The sequence below is a fragment of the Typopeltis vanoorti genome, chromosome 9 (assembly GCF_054136105.1).
Source record: "Typopeltis vanoorti isolate ZY-2024b chromosome 9, IOZ_Tvanoo_1.0, whole genome shotgun sequence".
NCBI classification, from domain to species: Eukaryota; Metazoa; Arthropoda; class Arachnida; order Uropygi; family Thelyphonidae; genus Typopeltis; species Typopeltis vanoorti.
In genome coordinates this window covers 118,348,107-118,367,070 of record NC_143557.1, presented here as the reverse complement: position 1 = coordinate 118,367,070, position 18,964 = coordinate 118,348,107, and the positions used below count along the sequence as shown (strand labels likewise).

The 18,964-nt window shown below is 33.3% G+C and overlaps 1 protein-coding gene across 2 annotated transcripts in view; it reads right to left on the bottom strand.

Moving 5' to 3' along the window:
- Positions 1-2,213: 2,213 nt before the first annotated feature.
- Positions 2,214-18,964, bottom strand: part of LOC150103461 (phagosome assembly factor 1) — a 408,178-nt gene continuing 391,427 nt past the window's right edge. For both annotated transcript variants that reach the window (XM_090398202.1, XM_090398201.1), the window contains one exon: positions 2,214-3,836. In XM_090398202.1, coding sequence (XP_090254328.1) covers positions 3,759-3,836 — 78 coding nt within the window. In that variant the 3' untranslated portion in view covers positions 2,214-3,758. The remainder of the gene's footprint in view (positions 3,837-18,964) is intronic.

Here is an 18,964-nt window from a genome sequence, read left to right as displayed (position 1 = left end):
AACAATAATAACCCCAAAAGACATATACTTCCAAAAACGAAACAAATTCTTTGACCAAGTTAGTGCTAGTAATTAAAATAAATAAAGGAAGCCAATATTTCCAAAACCATTTCCCAGCTTAGATGTTCTATTAACTTCCTAATCTCCACATTTTCTGATAATAAAAATCAGGTAATTATGAGCTGACCTATTCATTATCTGTATACAATATTGATCAACATGCTAGAATATGATTTACGTACATTTAATGATAAGCAAAATAATTTCTTAAACTCACATGGAATAGTAAAAACTAAAAGCATGCTTATTTTTGTTTTATATTTTAAGTGACTGGTTAAAATTCCTAGAATGAGATCAAAAACACTGATTTAAACCTTTTAAATGTTTTCTATTCCTAGTCTGATTTTTAATGATTTTTATAAAGTAATATAATGCCTTTTTTTTTTAAATAATTTTCGTTTTCCTAAAGTTGAATATCTCTTACTGAAGACATAAGAAGTAAATTCAAGATGATACTAAATAATTTTAATATACCATAAAAAACATCACTAACTCTACAGCTAATTATAACCAAGTAATTTCATTTAAATGAATATTAATAATTAACAAGGCTTGAAAACTTTTGCACTGGCTTACCAATCAGGACAAATATCTCAATAGTGAAGTGTAAGCCTGGATGGAGCATCACAGTTGCCTAAAATTATTATTACATAACATTTCCACACCACATTACACAATCTACTGTCTGATAATTGTATTTTTGTCTGTTAAATTGTATGTACATACTATATGTATGTGTGTGTCCACACATATACACACACACACACATATATATATATATATCATAGTCCTGGACCTGGTTAATTTATAAGCTTTTGTTAATGTTATGACTAACTTTGGCAACTACAAGTATTGAAGCAAATATGTTAGTGTATTTATCAGCCTACAAGACATGAAAAAACTCCTATCAGTGATATATGATGGGAAGCAATAAACAGGTTATGCTTCTCGTGAAGCATCAGAAAGTGAAAATATAATCAAAGCATATTTAGGTTAGGTTTTTATGAAATTATAAAATTTAGAAAATGAAAAAATATATATATATCTGTAGTACTTATTTTTGAACATTCCAAGTTTTCATATCCATTATTAATGGTTCAAATTCTATGTATTCCATCAGTGGGTACAAAATACTGATTACTATTGTAGTAATTTAGGTAACTGTGTTGTGAATGGCTGGCTACTGATAACTGAGCACTTTCCAGAGATCAAATGATCCATGGGTATCCTATTCTCCTATTGGTTATATTCCATCACAACAAAATTAGTGATAACTGAACAGAACAGGTGTTTATAATGACCATCATGCTCCAATAGTTCTGACAAGTAAGGTCAAATTACAAAAAACTATTTACAATATGAAATATGCCATAGAATAGTATTATATAAATATGTTCTTTCTCTCTCTCTCTCTCTCTCTCTCTTCTGATTTCTTTAACTCATCAACTAAAAATTCTCACTTGTCAGGAGCAGAAAAGTGCTTTTCAAGCCCTGATAATTAACCCATCCTGAACAGTAATTTCAAACTCTGTACTATATAAAATTGTACATGCATCACAAATCAAAGTTTTATAACAGCAAAGATAAATATTTAACTCCTCTTGCTCATTATGTTGTTGGAATTATATTTTATTTACTTAGGTTTTTTTTTTTTCAGTCTTTAATTTTATAATGTACTTATTATTATTGTATGCTTAACTATATATGTATATATATATATATATATATATATAAATACAGCCACAGAAATAAATATTAAATGAAAAGTACAATGTGGTAATAATTTTACCAAAATTTTCATTAACTACTATACCACTAGTTGTTAAAACTTACCTACAAACCATAAACCTATTAAGAAACTCACATTTTATGATTATGTATTTCATATTTTAACGATGCTTTTAAGAAATAATAAATATATGACATAGAAATTAAAAGTGATATAAGACTTATTTATGCACAATCCAAAAACAATGTGATCATATTATAATTCCTTTCTTCCACAGTTCTTATTCAGGAGAAGTCAAATGTTTTAAAATGCTTTTCATTTTCCACTTTGGTGAAAGATATAAAATATCAAATTTGAGCATCCAAACAGTAAATATCAAAGGAAAATTATAATTATTTGTACTACATAAGTAACATTTCTGACACCAGAATCATTTTAACTTTATAATAAAGTAGTCAAAGGTTACAGAATATTGTTTGTTTGTTTTGTTGGTTAGAAAAAATTGCACTTTATATAAATAAACAATATAGTCACATGTACAGCAAAATACAAAATGAGCAATTTTCCTACAATTTTTGTTCCTCTATGCTATTTGGAACATATACATGAATGCACTCAAATATGCATACATATTATACAAGACTTCAAAAATGTTTACTTTAAGTAGTATAACATCGCAAAAAGGTTCCTCCTGCAAGATAAATTATCAGTATTTGAATGACAGACCAAGAAAATCACAAATGAGCAAATACAGTGATCTCTCAATTATGACTTGTCTGAATTATTCAATCCCTAATTAGGTTAGTGTGCTAAATAATTTATGGGACAGTAGCACATAATTGTACCTTTAATTATCCATCCCTTTCTACCTGACATGACCAGCAAATTGCTTTTTGGTTTTGCTCAGATACTGAGAGATTACTGTAGATCAGCAGTCTGGAGATTACTTTTGCTTAATTCTTCTTTTTGTATTAGGGGAAGGAAGTTATTCTTCAAGTTCAACAGGCATCTGTCTTCTTTCTACTAATTAGTTATGGCTATATTTTTGAAGCCCTATATATATATATATGTTCCCCCTCTCTCTCTCTATGAGTCAGTTTCATTTTTTTTAACATAACTGTTAGCAAGTCCTGCGAGCTACACCTGTAGAAGCATTACCATGAGATCAGATATGCTGGAATGATAACAAAAAGAGCTAACACTAGAGTCAGATAACTAAATATATTTCGTTGATAGAGAATTCTTATTTCAAACTACTTCAAAAATTCCTTTTTTTTTCTTTTTCTTTCTTTCTTTTTTTTTTTTTTTCTTTTGCAGTGACAGATGATTCACAAACTTTTAAACATCACTCTTACATGCTGCTTATTGCAGCAAATAGCCCATATAGTGAAACATTTATCACAATTATTTTAAATAAGATGTTATTATTCTTTTCGAAGGTACTAAATCTCTATTAACAGATAAACATATCACCAAAATGTTAATGCTATTCAACATATACAGACACACACATATACAACAAATAAGATCAAACTATTTTAACAGTGAATTTACATAAGCTTACCAAAACACTGCCATATGTGAACACACACACACACAAAAAAAAAAAAAAAAAAAAAAAATTAATAATAATAAAAATAAAATAAAAAAATCTGAGTGGAAGGGAAAAACACAATTCCCACTTAAATGGCATACTCAATTGTACAGCATACAAATATTGTAGGATAATGGCTGTATTTCTCAGTGGATAATATGTGGTATATATATACTTGTGCCCTTGATTCCTTTCAGTCAAGGATAATATAATGGAGATATGTTATAATGCCTGCCATCCACAGAGATAATGCTCCAGCATCATCTGCAGGTTACAGCATTAATATGACCACTTCATTTTTTTTTCTTTTTTTTAATGAATGTACAATTTTTTTGAATAAGTGACTAGCAGATTTCTGCATGATTTAATGCTGTGTCAAACGTCGAGTCTTTGTTTTCTGACATGCTTTCGTTGATAAAGAGTTACAGATGCTATGTGATTATTAGGCATTACCTGAAAAGGTTAAACAATGTTAATTTTCCTTTATGGGCATCAGCAATATTCACTTAGTCTATAAAATACCAAGAGACTAACAGAATAATAAGATTTTTTTAAATTCAAAAAAGAAAATTAAATACTTAATTTTAATATTAACTACATTTATTTAATATAATAAAATACTAACAGCAGTATGATCTTAATAATAGTAATAATAAAATCAGCTACATTTTGAGAAAATCCAGGCTGTGCACTGGACAAAACTCAAATTACTTCCAAATACCAGCCTGGATGGCTGAGTGGATAGTGAATAATGCACACTATCTCCAGCTAATCAGGAGAACGCATTCTTTCTCCAAACAACATGCTGTGGGTTAAAATCCTACCATTGGCAAGGATGTTTGTAAATGTCTTCAAGGTGGGAGATGAATTTCATCACCTGGTGTGAGACTACCATCCTGCTTACTGGTGAGTTGAAGCAGTTCAAAATGTTCTTTGGTCTCCAGAACAGGGTTTCTGGATTATGGTAAAACATAAAAAATATATATTGTGTCTTAAGATCCACAGTTTGTCTTAGATTTGTGTACTATTATAGTGAGCATTTAAAAAGTCACTCTGCATGACAATCATGTATGGATTCAATATGGATCTAAATAATTATACAACATAATATTTGAATTTTTGATAATTGAAGGTGGGAGATAAGAAGAGATGATGCTGTTTATGATTACAGCAACTAAGATTATGATATAAGCATATCACGTTTACGTTTGTGTGCGTGTTTGTATTTTCTGGCCAGTCTGTTTCACAGGACTAAAACCATATCACTTTTTATACAAGGCTAGCTAACCCACCCACAGCTGCAAAACCCTCATTAATATTTTTGCATCCTAGATAGCATCTGAACCCAGAACTTTCCAAAGTGCATGGTCATTCTTCACTGCAAGGGAATAAAGATAAGCTATGAAGATATAAGAGGGCATGTCTTGAAGGTATTTAGCTGGGTTCTTTTAAGTGAACCATTATGAGCATTGAAGCAAGTGATCTTACAGTTCAAAAATAATTCAACATATCAAGCAAGTGATGAATTAGATAAAGATCCAACATGATATCACTAGTTTATTAAAGCTAAGAAACAAATTCCTTGGCCTTGACGTTTAGGCCAAATTCCTTGGCCTAAACGTCAAGGCCAAGGAATTTGTAGAGAGGCATTTCTTGAACCCTCGAGAGGAAGAATACATCTCGTTTGGATTCATCCCTAAACTTGTTTTAAAATAAGAGAGAAAAAAAGAGAGCTAGTAACAAAATGTAAGAAAGTTGTTCAACTTTTGTTTCTTACATTTTGTTACTAGCTCTTTTTTTCTCTCTTATTTTAAAACAAGTTTAGGGATGAATCCAAACGAGATGTATTCTTCCTCTCGAGGGTTCAAGAAATGCCTCTCTACAAATTCCTTGGCCTTGACGTTTATCCTCCTTATTCTTTTATCTGTTTTACATCAGCTACTAGAGACTTTGAAAGGGTCAATCATATTTGCTATGGCAATGCAATGACAGATTACCAACACAACATAACATCTGATGCAACATATGTTATAATGCCAATATGTTATAATGTTATAAATATATATCTAATTACCATGGAGTTAACAATAGTCATCATCATCAATTTTCTGATATGTACCCTCAAGGAGTGTTCAGGTTACCATGACAGAACTACATGACTAAGTTTACATTATTATTAATCTTCTATCAACAATTTTCCTCCCAATCAATCTATTACTGTACTTGTGGGCATTCCAATATCTCATATCTAACATTTTGTGCTTCTCGAGCCCTTCTGACTGAATTCAATCCACCTAGACCTTGGTCTTCCTCTGGGTCTCCTTCGTCCCATCTTGGCATCAAGCACCTGTTTTGCTATCCTTTCCTCATCCACTCTGTTTAACTTTATACCATATACCACCTTAGATTAGCTCTGCTTAAATATTCTTGAATGCTAACAATGTCAGGTTCCTTTCTAATATAGAATCCTGGAGACCTCCTCTTTGTCAAACTTAGTTCTTTGCATAAAGTTTTGCTCTTTGCAGCTAAGTGTGACATCTCCAATTCTAATATCAGGCCAAATGCCACTTTCTTTCATAATGTGATCCATATAGATGATGAATAAGAGTGAAGATCCTTGTCTTACCGCTGATTTTACTTTGTAAATAAAATGAATAATGTCTTACCCCTGATTTTACAAAGTAAAATCAGGGGTAAGACATTATTCATTTTATTCATTATTATTCATTATTCATTTTATTCATTATCCATCTTCCAGTATTCCTTTCAATTCTAACTGCTGATTGACAACTTAAATATAGACTTATGTATAGCTCTGTTTTATATCCATTCCCTCTATATAATTGTAGTATTTTGAAAAGCTTTTCTCTGGGCCTTGTTGTATGCCTTTTCCAGATCTGCAAAACTAAAGTACAAAGCCTTGTCATATTCGTACGATTTCTCAACTATATTGTGAAAATCTGATCTTGACAACCTCTATTTGGCCAGAATCCATCTTGTTCTTTTCTAAGTTTCTCTTCCACAATCTTTCTCAACCTCTTTTCAAGTATGCTTGCATAAATCTTACCTTGAACACTTAGTAGAGAAATTCCTCTGTAATTCTCACATTTAACTTTATCTCCCTTTTTTTATAGATAGGTACTGTGCAGTGGCGCACTCAGGATTTAATCTTGGAGGGGGCCCGAGTTGAGTAGACGATTTGAGAATACACACTACGCACTGCATACACCCTATGACTGAACATCTGCAGTGATCGCTAATTCATAAGTACAGTACTGTAGAAATAGAAGACACGACACAACATAAATTTTTAAAAAAATTAAATTTAATTAGAGAAAGATTTTTGGAAAATTTTCTAATGTTTTTTCCTTTTTCTTTGGAGGGGGCCAGAGCGCCCCCCCCCTCTGGGTGCGCCACTGGTACAGTGAGAGTTCAACTCCAATCATTGGGAATTCAACCTTCTGACCAGGCCCTCTGAATTATGCAAAACTTTTATACCTCCATACTTAAGCATTTCTGGTTGAATGTCATCTATTGCAGCTGCCTTTTCACATTTCAAGTTTTTGATAGCTTTTTCTACCTCAAGTATTGATATGTACTCCTCTTGAGCAGTCTTTCAAAGTCCAGACATCTAGAATATCCTTATCTTCAGTTTTTATGTCACCACTGCCATCTTTGATTCCTTTTACAGTAGTTTTCCTCCATTTCTAATCTTCTTCAATAGCCTCCAGAACATTTCCCCCTTCCTGATATTTATTTTCCATACTCTTAGCAAAGTCTTCCCAAGACTTTTGTTTTTGCTACTTTTACACATAGCTTAGCTCTCTTACATTTCCCCCTGTATTCTTTTATGGCATCTGTCAACTTATTTTCCGGGCTTTCATATTTCATAACTTATTTCATATATGCCAGGCTGGTGCATATATTGATGACAGTAATCATCATCAATAAATATATCTGTTGCCTACTATGCAGCACTGTGGAAATGGCATTTGCATCTATAGCACCAGGCCACCCAAAGAAAGACCATTATATGATTCTAGTTGTCAACCATTTCTAAGCTTTTCTTTGACCATTTCCTAAATTATTCTATCTCTGACACAGGCAACTAGGGTTTTTAATTTCCCATAAACGTGGTGATAGACGTCTGCTGTACCTATTCAGATTGCTAACTACATGTGATGACTAAAGGTGGAGATTAGCAGATCCTCAGTCTTCAAAAGTTAGTGAAGGCTAAATGGCCTGAAATACTTCATTTGGGGAGAATAGAAGGCATTAGCAGATAGTGAACTTAAGGAAAATAAACCATCTCCCTATCCATTTCTGTAAACAGTAAAGAGAAACTAATGCTGTATAATGGCTTGCATAAGACCTTCCTTGAAAGAAGGCTTAAAAATTATCTTCATATATACATTGTAAAAACTGCAGAGCCTGCATACCTCAGCTGGTATTGACAATGCTCTTTGTTTGGAAGGATGGATCTAAGTTTAAATTTAGTTGAGGATTATTATTATTCAGGCTTCAATGGAGTCAAGAGACTCATTGTGGGAGGTCCTTCTTAGGAAACACAAAGTTATCATACCACTCCTTGAACTTATTGACCATTCTTGCTCTCACCACTCTCTCAAACAATGCATTCAACGGTTGACTACCCTCCAAGCAAAGAAAACACTCCTCACCTTCTTGCTCACAGCTTCCTTTTGCAACTTCCAGGGATGGCTCCTTGTCATCGCTCCTTCTCGCTGTTCCACCATGCAAAAGAATTCCCCAATGTCCACCCTGTAACTGCCTCTCAACAGTTTAAAAATCTCGATCATATCACCTCGCCTTCTTCCATCCACCAAACTCTGCAGTCCACATTCCCTCAGCCAATCCTCATAACTAATATTGTACAGTCCTGAAACCATCTTTGTTATCTGCCTTTGTACCCTTTCACAGTTAATTTATCCCGTTCAAATCCTGGGGACCAAATTTGAGAGCAATAGTTCAAATGTGGTCTGATCAGAGTCTTATACAATGGAATAATAACTCTTTTATCTCTGCAGGTCAGCGTCCTTCTCAGTATTGCAGCAATCCTCTGGGTTACCTTCACCACATTTGCAATATGCTCCCTGAATTTCAGTTTTCTATCAATCATCACCCTAGGATTTCGTCTCCCATACTTCCTCCAGTACAGCTTCTCCAATTGAGTATGCAGTCTCCCATTGATGAATCCCAAACTTCAAGACTTTACATTTTGCTGCATTAAAATGATATCCCCATTCATTTGCCCGTCTGTCTAGTTTATTCAAATACTCTTGCAGGGCTGCCACATCTGCACTATTACTGATAACCCTTCCCAGCTTCACATCATCTGCAAACAACTGAATATCCCCTTGCAATCCACTGACAATGTCATTAATATAAAGATTGAACAATACAAGTCTGAGTACCCCTTTTAGCATGGCAGGATCTGCCCCATACTGGGCAGGCGTATTCAGCAGAAGAATAGCAAAAGGCCAAGGCAGAAGATCTCAGTGTGTTAGGGTCTGCACCCCATTTGGAGGAAGTAAGCTTTCGTAATATATTGTTTCTTGCATTCACTTTTGCCTTTGTTTTTTCTATGTGGGTTTTATATGAGAGGGGTGCAATCGAGAGTCACACCGAGGTAGACTGGGTTCCAGGAATGTTCTATTTTAGAGCCTTCCCAAAAAATCTGTAGCTTCCCTATTGTTAAGGTGCAAAAGGCCAGTCTGGGTTTTCAAGGGGTTTGGTTTTAGTTGATTGCTGGTATAGTATGTGGTTAGCAGTGATGACCGGTGAAAATTTTAAGTGGGGGTGCTGCATATACAAAATAAATTTTAAAAAAAATTATTTTTTTTCCTAATCAGTAACCAATTTATTAATAAATAAATTTACATGTTAAAAAATTGCTTTATTAAAAATATTTCACCCTCACCACTTACAAACACCCAATAATAAAAGTTTCATATATCACAGAAATAACGCGCATCGATACACTGCCCAAATGAGCGGTGTCAAGCGTATATGAATGTTGGCTAGTCTAGCTGCAATTTGCACTATCGTTCTCACACTGCGTTAGATCACAATGCATTTGTTTCATGTAACCATAATTGAAAAAATATAATTCTTTTCATATTTTCAACAGTGACATTCGTCATAATTCAGCCTTGTATCTATAATAAATAAATAATTATATGTTATTTTAACAGAATAAAATAAGATTTGCAAAAAATGGTTCACCCTCACCATGAACACACCAATAAAGAATAATGGGCGCAAACATACACTGCCCAAAGAGCAGTGTCAGATTCATTAGTTACGTGCAATGAGAAGCGCATACGAATATCAGCGAGTCTGGCTGCGATTGGCTGAATGTGATATAACGAGATAATTCTGACACTGCGTTAGATCACAGTGTATCTGTTTCGTAATCTAAAGCATTAATTGAATAATTCCAATTATTAAATATTCAATCACTGTCGAAACATAAGCTGTAACCTTTAACATGTTGTACTGCATTTATATAATGTTGTAAGCATTATTATTAGTTATATTAATTTTTTTTTTCCTTGGGGGGGGGGGTGCTGCAGTGTCGCAGTGCTTATGTACGGGCCGCCACTGGTGGTTAGACTATTTAAGGCAAGTGATCGAATAGTTTCAATGGACTTGAAATTTTTTGATTGAGTAGCTATGGCAAGGTCATCAGCATAGATAAAATTTCTAGTTCCTAGAAAGATGGGGAGATCACTGACATAGATGTTGAAAAGTAATGGTGATAACACACTTCCCTGGGGGAGGCCATTTTTTTGGAGGTGCCAGCGGGTCTTCCCACCCCCAGGTCCACATAAAAGCATCTGTTTTCCAAGAGTGATTGGATCAGGAGGACAAGGCAATAGTCTCTAGTTATTCTGTATATTTTATTTCTGAGTGTGAGATGGTTTATGGTATCATATGTTGTAGTTAGGTCTACAAAGACTGCTCCTGTGGCTCATAACTATTTTCTATATATTGAGTGAGGTTGAGAATTTGTGATGTTCAGGATTTGCCTGGTCTAAAGCCAGCCTGCTCAGCAATAAGATGGGATTCGATTAGGGGTTGTAGCCAATTCAAAATTAATAGTTCATAGAGTTTAACGAGGTTGCTGAGTAGTGATATAGGTCTGTAATTTTTTGCTTCTGTTGGAGTTTTGCCTGGTTTCAGAAAGGCCACCACTCTGGCATGCCTCCAGATAGTTGGTATCCTTAGGGTTCTGAGGCAAGTGTGTTGTATAGGTTTAATAACCACTCTTTAGTCCTGTTTCCAAAATGTTTAATCTGTTCATTACAGACATCATCAAGGCCTGCAGATTTTCTAGGTTTTAATAGGTTTATGGCAGCATTGAGTTCAGTGATGGTGAAATCTGAGTTAATCATATTTTGTTCCTCACTTGGGGTTCTAAGTATCTTCTTTTTTTGTGTGCTTTTTAGGGAATTTTCCATTCAGCAGCAGTCGGTGAGCAATTTAATTTGCTGTTACCTGCGGATAGTCATATGGCTTAGTGAAATCCTTCCTAATTCTGTTGATAAAGTTCCATGCCTTTCTGCTACTATGGGTCATATCAAGGGCTTCTATTTTTTTTTTTCCATGAGGAACACCTTTCCTCTGCCATTTTGGATTATAATGTTTCTCCTGCTTGGATAGTCTCTTCTGAGAAGGGGTTGGTGTTGTAAAGTTGTAAGTAATCAGCATACTGGACTTGTATGTCACTGGAAAGGCCTGGAATATAGTTTGTGTGGCATCCTCGGGGGGATGTGTTTGGTGGAGATTTTCTTCAGTATTTTTATGAATTCAGGATACTCTTGAGGGTTTGGAGCTTGTTCTATGGAGCGGTCAAAATCTTCCATGAAACCCTTCCAATTAGCTTTTTGGAAAATAAATCATCGTCTATAAGGGACTGTGTTAGGCATAATTGCTGGGTTGAATTGAAGCATTATAGAGTATGTGGAAACGTTTAAGACCTTTTTAACACAAATGTTGGATATTTTTGAACTAACAAATATGAGTTCAGGGTTATAGCCATGCTTCCATCTGCCACTGTTGAAAGAAGCAGGGAGTTTTGGATTATGTATCAGCTTTAGAGAAAGGTTTTCAGCCCATTTTTCAACAAGTTCTCCATCTTCACTGAACTTTGTGTAACCCCAGTTAACATTATGGCTGTTAAAGTCACCTAATACAACATTAGTCATGTATGCATTATTATTGAGAAGGATGTCAGGGAAGGAAAAAGCTTCTTCTGTTGGTTTATAGACTGAGGTGATTGAGATATTTTTAAATGTGATTGTAATAATCTCAATGTTTCTGTTGTTCGATGAGTCAATAGACGATGGGATTGCAGTCATTATCTCTGCAAATATTTGCAATAAGATCTTGCTTGACACTGGAGAAACCCTCAATATTAAGTGATATTATATAACCACCTGAGATTAGTCAAGTTCAAAATATCAAGTTTCTTCCTAATATCTTCATTTTTAATATGATTCTGCCATTGATGCTATCTATTCACTCTCATAATATTTCTTTGATGAAGTGTTTTATTTTTAATCCTGTTCTCAGATTCATAAGTTAAAACTGGTTTAAGTTAGTTTAGTGTTTTGACTAATTTCTCTCTTATTCCATATAAATTTATTCATCTGATTTCCTACCATACCAGCTTTGCTAGTTCTGTTGTCTATTTCCATATTTAATTTGCCATCTTCACTAAAAATGGTCCTACATGGCTGAAATGCTTTACTAAATGCTATAGGATCTCCATTCAAGGATGTACTTTATATTTTTAATGTTCCTGTCTATTTTCACTGTCTTTGTATTATTATTATTATTATTATTATTTCATGACATCTCCAAGGAGTCCAAAGACTCGGCTAGGGAGGTAGATACTCAACAACTCTCCCTCACCACCACTTAATCCACCAACTACACTGAACTACCACTACTATCATTTGCCACCAACGGCATCAACTGCCCACCAACACCACTAGTATTTTTGGTCTTTAAATTGCATAAGATATGTATAGTAACAGAAACAAAGAAAAAACAAAAAGGTACAAAAGAAACAAACAACTATATACAAATCTACAGTGGGGTAAAAAAAGAAGAAAGAGCAAAAACAGGTATAATGATTATGGTACATAAATCCCTAAAGAACAATATTGTATATTACAACTATTTGAATGAAAGGCTAATAGAAATTAGACTCAAGACATTAAGAGGCCACATAACAATAATTGGTGCATATGCACCAGAAGAGGGAAAAGAAGAAAACAGTAATATATTTTATAAAGAATTACAGAATGCCATAGATAAAAAACAAAACTGACTATTTACTGCTAGCAGGAGATTTAAATGCCAGAATAGGAAACAAAAAATACAAAACAAACATAGGTAAATTTGGCGAAGATACATGTAATCAAAATGGTCGCAGATTGCGCGATTTTGTCATTTATAATAATATGAGAATAATGAATTCAATGTTTAAACACAAGGAAATACATAAATATACTTGGTCAGCAAGTGGATACAAATCAGTAATTGACTAAGTTATCACAAATTTTAAATTAGCGGAGTTAATTTTAGACGTAAGAGCATATCGAGGCTTTGAATTAAACTCTGATCATTATATGGTATCAGCAAAATTTTGTTTTAAATCAAAGTGGCTAAAAACACATAGAATTGGAAATTCTTACCAGCCAAGCTACAAAATTTCTTCATTACAGGATCCTCAAGTTAGACAACAATATCAAAAATGCACAAACTTAAAAACAGAAACCACACATGAATCAAGTGAAGAACCACACGAATCAAGTGAAGAACCACACATGAATCAAGTGAAGAACCACACATGAAACATAGAAGATGAATGGGAAAATTTGAAACAAATTCTCACAAAAGCAGCAACAGAAACCTTAGGAATAAAGCACAAATGGATTAGAAAAAGAGGACTATGAGACTGGAACAAAGAAACAGAAAATATAATAAAAACCAAAAAGGACAGTTACCAGAAATGGCTAAATTCCAAAACAATAGAAGCAGAAAGAGAGTAAAAGAAATAGTGCAATTGCAAAATGAGAAGTAAGGAAAAAACATAGAGAAAGATGGAACAATTTTGTAACAGAACTAGAAAAGGATTTATTTAAGCCACAACCCAAAACCTATATGGTAATAAAATACATGAATAAAGAAATAAAAGAAAAGATAAAAATACAAACAATAGATTTAGAAAAATGGGTGACCTATTTCCAAAATCTCTGGACAGATGAGAACAATGAAATAAAATTTTATAAGACAAAGAATGACCTAATAGAAAATATCACAATGTTAGAACTGAAAAATATAATAAAGAAGATGAAAAATAGGAAAACACCAGGAGAAGACAATATAAATATAGAACTATACAAAAATGCAGGTGAAAAATTTAGTGAAAGACTTCTGAAATTTTTTAATATGGTTTGGATGTATGGAAAAACCCCTAACTCTTGGAAAAAAGCACTGGTTATCCCAATCTATAAAAAAGGAAATAAAGACAATTGCAATAATTATAGGGGAAAGAAGCCTGCTGAATACAGGATATAAAATATATGCAGGAATATTAAAAGAGAAACCAAGCAGCATTGTAGAAGACAAATTACTAGAGAACAAAATGGTTTCCAAAAAGGCCGATCCTGCATAGATCCAATTATTTCTTTAAAATTATTAATAGAAAAGAGAAGAGAATTTCAAAAAGAAACACATGTGGCTTTTATTGATTATGAAAAAGCCTTTGACAAAAATTTTAGTAGACAAAAATTGTTTAATATATTAACTGATTTAAATATACCAACTTTTACAATCTATTCAAGAAATATATACAGGAAATAAAATAGCAGTTAAATTAGAACACATCTCAGAATGGAAAGATATATCAAAAGGAGTACAACAAGGATGTACCCTCTCACCTCTGCTTTTCAATATATATATAAATGAAATATTAACAATCTGGAAACAGCATAACCCATTTGGTATACAAATGACCCTGCAAATGAAGATACATACGCTATTATTTGCAGATGATCAAATATTAGCTACATCAGAAGATGACTTACAAAGATCATTAAAATTATTAAATGATATCGCAAAGCAATATAATATGACAATATCTAAAGAAAAAACAAAAATAATGGCGTTCAAAGAAGAAACCCAATAAGAAGTAAAATAGTGATAGATAATAAAATACTAGAACAAGTAAACACTTTCAGATACTTGGGATGTGATCTATCATACGAAGAAGAAAAAGACATAGACACTAAAATATCAAACTTTATCAAAGTAAATGACATAACAAATAATATATTTAAGCCATCCTTAGTACAAAAACACACTAGAATCAGACTATATAATGTCTTGTCAAAACCAACTACTATACGGAAGCAAAACATGGACCATGAAAAGGAAAGATGAAAAACAAATTCAAACAGCAGAAATGAAGTTCCTCAGAAAAACAGCTGGATATACCAATTGGGAACCACAAAATAAATGAAGAAATCTTACAATCTCTGAAAATAAAACCAATTAATTACTACATAAGACAGTATAAACAAAAATGGCTAGAACATTTAAATTGAATGGACAACAGCAGACTACCAAAAACTATACAGATACAAAATAAGTGGAAAAAGAAGAATCGGAAAACCAAGAAAGAGATGGCATGAGACCGAAACAGGCCACTTGGCCTAAATTCCATGTTAGGAAGAAGAGAAACTGCATGAGTTCTGTATGTGGGTTTTGTATTGCTGATTTTCATATCCAATTTATTACAGCAGTTATTTAATTTAGTTAGGGAAACCTGCACTCTTGCACTGGATTTATTAGAAGTATTACATCATCCACATAAAGTAAAGAGCTGAGATTAACATCTCCAATCTTATTTAATGTCACTTTCCTTAATAATGCAATCCACATAGATGATGAATAACAGTGGAGATTATGTGCAACCTTCTTTCACATCTGATTTAACAACAAACCATCTTCCTATACCTCCCTGAATTCTAACTGCTGACTTATTCCCATGATTTTTCAACTAATTTGTCTTAAGGTGAAAATTCAATACTGACAACTTCTATTTAGCCTGACACTAGCTTGTTCTTCTCCAAGATTCTCTTCCAGTTTTTTAGCCTTTTCTCAAGTATGCTTGCATAAATCTTATCAGGAACACTCAGCAGGAAAATTCCTCTGCAATTCTCACATTCAGTTTTATTTCCCTTTTCATAGATGGATACTATAAGAGGTCTACTCCAATTCTCCAGAATTCAACCCTCTGATCAGGCCATTCGAATTATGCAGTATAGTCTGGAAAACTTTTATACCTCCATATTTGAGTATTTCTGGTCAAATATCTACTCGAGCTGCCTTTCCACATTTCAGGTTTTTGATAGCTTTGATAGATTTCTACCCTCAAGTACTGATATGTACTCCCAATTGCATTCCTGCTGAATGTTTTCTAACACTGTGCTGTCACAGCTTGTTTCATTTAGCAATCTTCCAAACTAATTACTCCAGAAATCTAGAACCTTTATCTTCGATTTTCATGTTCCTTTTACAGTACTCTTTCCCCAATTTCTAAGCTCTTTTAATAGTCTCTGGAATATTTTGCCACATTCCTGATATTTATTTTCTATGTTCTTATCAAAATCTTCCATGGCTTTTATTCAGCTTGTTTTACACAGTACTTCATTTTCTTATATTTTTCTCTGTATTCAACTAAGAGCAAAAGATGATTTACTTTCCAGAAACTTTCAATATGGTTTCTTCTTTTCCTTGACTGCCTTTATGAAATCCTGAAAGTCTGGTTGAATGAGTGGTTAATGTACTGACAATGCAATTAACAGGCCACAGGTTGGAATTTCACCAAGAGCATGGATGTTTGTGATTGTCCTTAAAGTGGAAGATTTGGTGTCCCACTTATTGGAAGCCTGAATTGGCTTGAAAAAATTCCATGTCTGGTCTCTAGAGCAGGATTTTTGGATTATGTAAAAAATAAATTTAAAAAAATATAAAAACTAATTATTATTATTATTTGGTACCTTCCATGGAGTCAACAGATTCATCATGGGAGGTCCACTCAACCAGCAACATGTCTATCATAACGAGCTTTGAAGTTATTTACGCTACATGACTGTATGAGAGTGTCATACAGTTTTTTGAAAGTGAAAATGAGGCTGATCTCTGTCAACAATTAAAAACAATAAAACATGATGCATTTTATTTGGCATTCATTTTTAAGAAATTTAATTAAATTAATTTGCAGCTTCAAGGAGCCAATCCAACATTTATTAGTTGCAAAAAGGTTGTGTCATTATTTATCAAATAACTTGATCTTTTTCGTCATAATCTTCTGAAGAGGGAGTTTCATTATTTTCTGGAACTGTCATCAATAAAAGATGATGCAACTCCAGAGGAGAGTGAAAGGTTCAATAGTCATCTCAATGAACATAAATTGGTTATGGAAAAACGATTTAGTGATATTTTGAACTTGAAGGTGTATGACTGGATGGTGAATCCTTTTTACTGCATGTCAAGAAGAACTATTAGAACTTATGTATAATGAAAAGAGCTAATCAAATTTCAATAGTGATGGATACCAAAAACTCTGGCAAAATAAAAAAAATGCCTGCCTTATATGCAAATATGTGGAAAATAATATTTTGAAATCATGCTTTAATGCTGTGAATCATTGTCACCAAACAGAGAAACTGTCTGAAAATCACTGAAAGAGGAGACCTTCCTTCACTTGTTCCTTACAAAAAATCAAACCAGATATCCAACATTTAGTTTCTCAGAATCAGGCTCATGGATTAAATTAAAAGTGATTTCAATTAATTTTATTGCTTTATATAGGGTATATAACTTTTTTCTTTTTTTTCAATTTAAATATTAGTGGGCAGTAAGGAAATTTTAAATTCTAAGTATTATAAGACCAAAGAGCACTGATATACACTGATGAAGTGTTCATTAAATAATTTCACTATATCATTTGCTATGGTTACTCTGTTACCATAACTATCCACCAGCATCAATCTACCATAATTATTTAAGTATAAAGAGCTAATAAGCTTCATTTCGGCAATGAAAACATTACTTAAATTAAGGGGATATTAAATCCCACATAGTTTTAAAATCGAATAAGAAACTCAAAGATTGGAATCAGAGAGTTTCTTGCCGAATATAGTAAACTATAGAGTATCGGCGACACTAGCATTAGCCAATGCAAGTGATCCTAGTACGTAGTACAATACCAGGGCAGCTCGTTGCAAAGGTGGGGAAGTTCAGATCGCTATTCTTAGGTATTTTCCATAATGTAAAAACACATTTCCTAGGAAATGTGTTTTTAATATTTTAATGATTTTAAAATTTTTAGTATTTTCCATAATGTAAAAACACATTTCCTAGGAAATGTGTTTTTACATTATGGAAAATACCTAAGAATAGCGATCTGAACTTCCCCACCTGTGCAACGAGCTGCCCTGGTATTGTACTACGTACTAGGATCACTTGCATTGGCTAACGCTAGTGTCGCCGATACTCTATAGTTTACTATATTCGGCAAGAAACTCTGATTCCAATCTTTGAGTTTCTTATTCGGTTTTAAAACTATGTGGGATTTAATATCCCCTTAATTTAAGTAATACCATAATTATTTTTCCTCTTGCTTGCCACATAACAGAAAAATTCCCTTGGATTAGTTTTGACCTGACTGGCCAATCTCTTCTCATATTCTACTTTTTATTTTTTAACCAAGCTTGTCACTTTTCTGGCCTGCACTTTACATTCTTCATGCATCTGTTCACTGCAAACTGTCTTGTAATTCCTCTATAACAACTTTTGTAACACTACTTGCTTGATTTCACTGTTCATCCATCTCACTCCTACTCTATTTATTTGCTTAACTTTTGGTATGCAGTTATGCATTGCTTGTGTTAGATATTGCCTTATCATTTCCCATGTACTGTCAACATCTTTTCTACACAATTCATCGACCCAATGTATTGATGCTAGTTGATTACAGAGTTTCTGATAATCACCCACCTTATAGTTCCACTTATAGACCTTCTTAATAACTTTTTCCTGTTTGACTACCTTCCAAACCAATACCTCATGATCAGTTTCACCAACAGGTGGCAATGTTGATACTTCATTCACAACCACATCCTGTGAGGATATCACCAAACCTAATACGATAAACTTTGGGTTGCTTCCATCACATGCTGCTCTACTTAGATAGTTATTCCTCAGAAACTCAACAAATTCACTCTCCTTGTTACTATACACTATCTCTTCTTTCCAATTCACATTCCTATAATTAAAATCTTCCATTAGGATCATCTTCCTTTTACTTGCTCAACTAATTTGTCTAAACATTTCACAATCAATACTCTCCAAATTCCCTGGCCTATAACAGCATCCTACTAGATATACTATTCTACTGATCTCAATTCATATCAAACAACTTCAAAATCTTCACACACTACTATTTTCCACTTTAACTCTTGAAGGACACAATTCCTCTG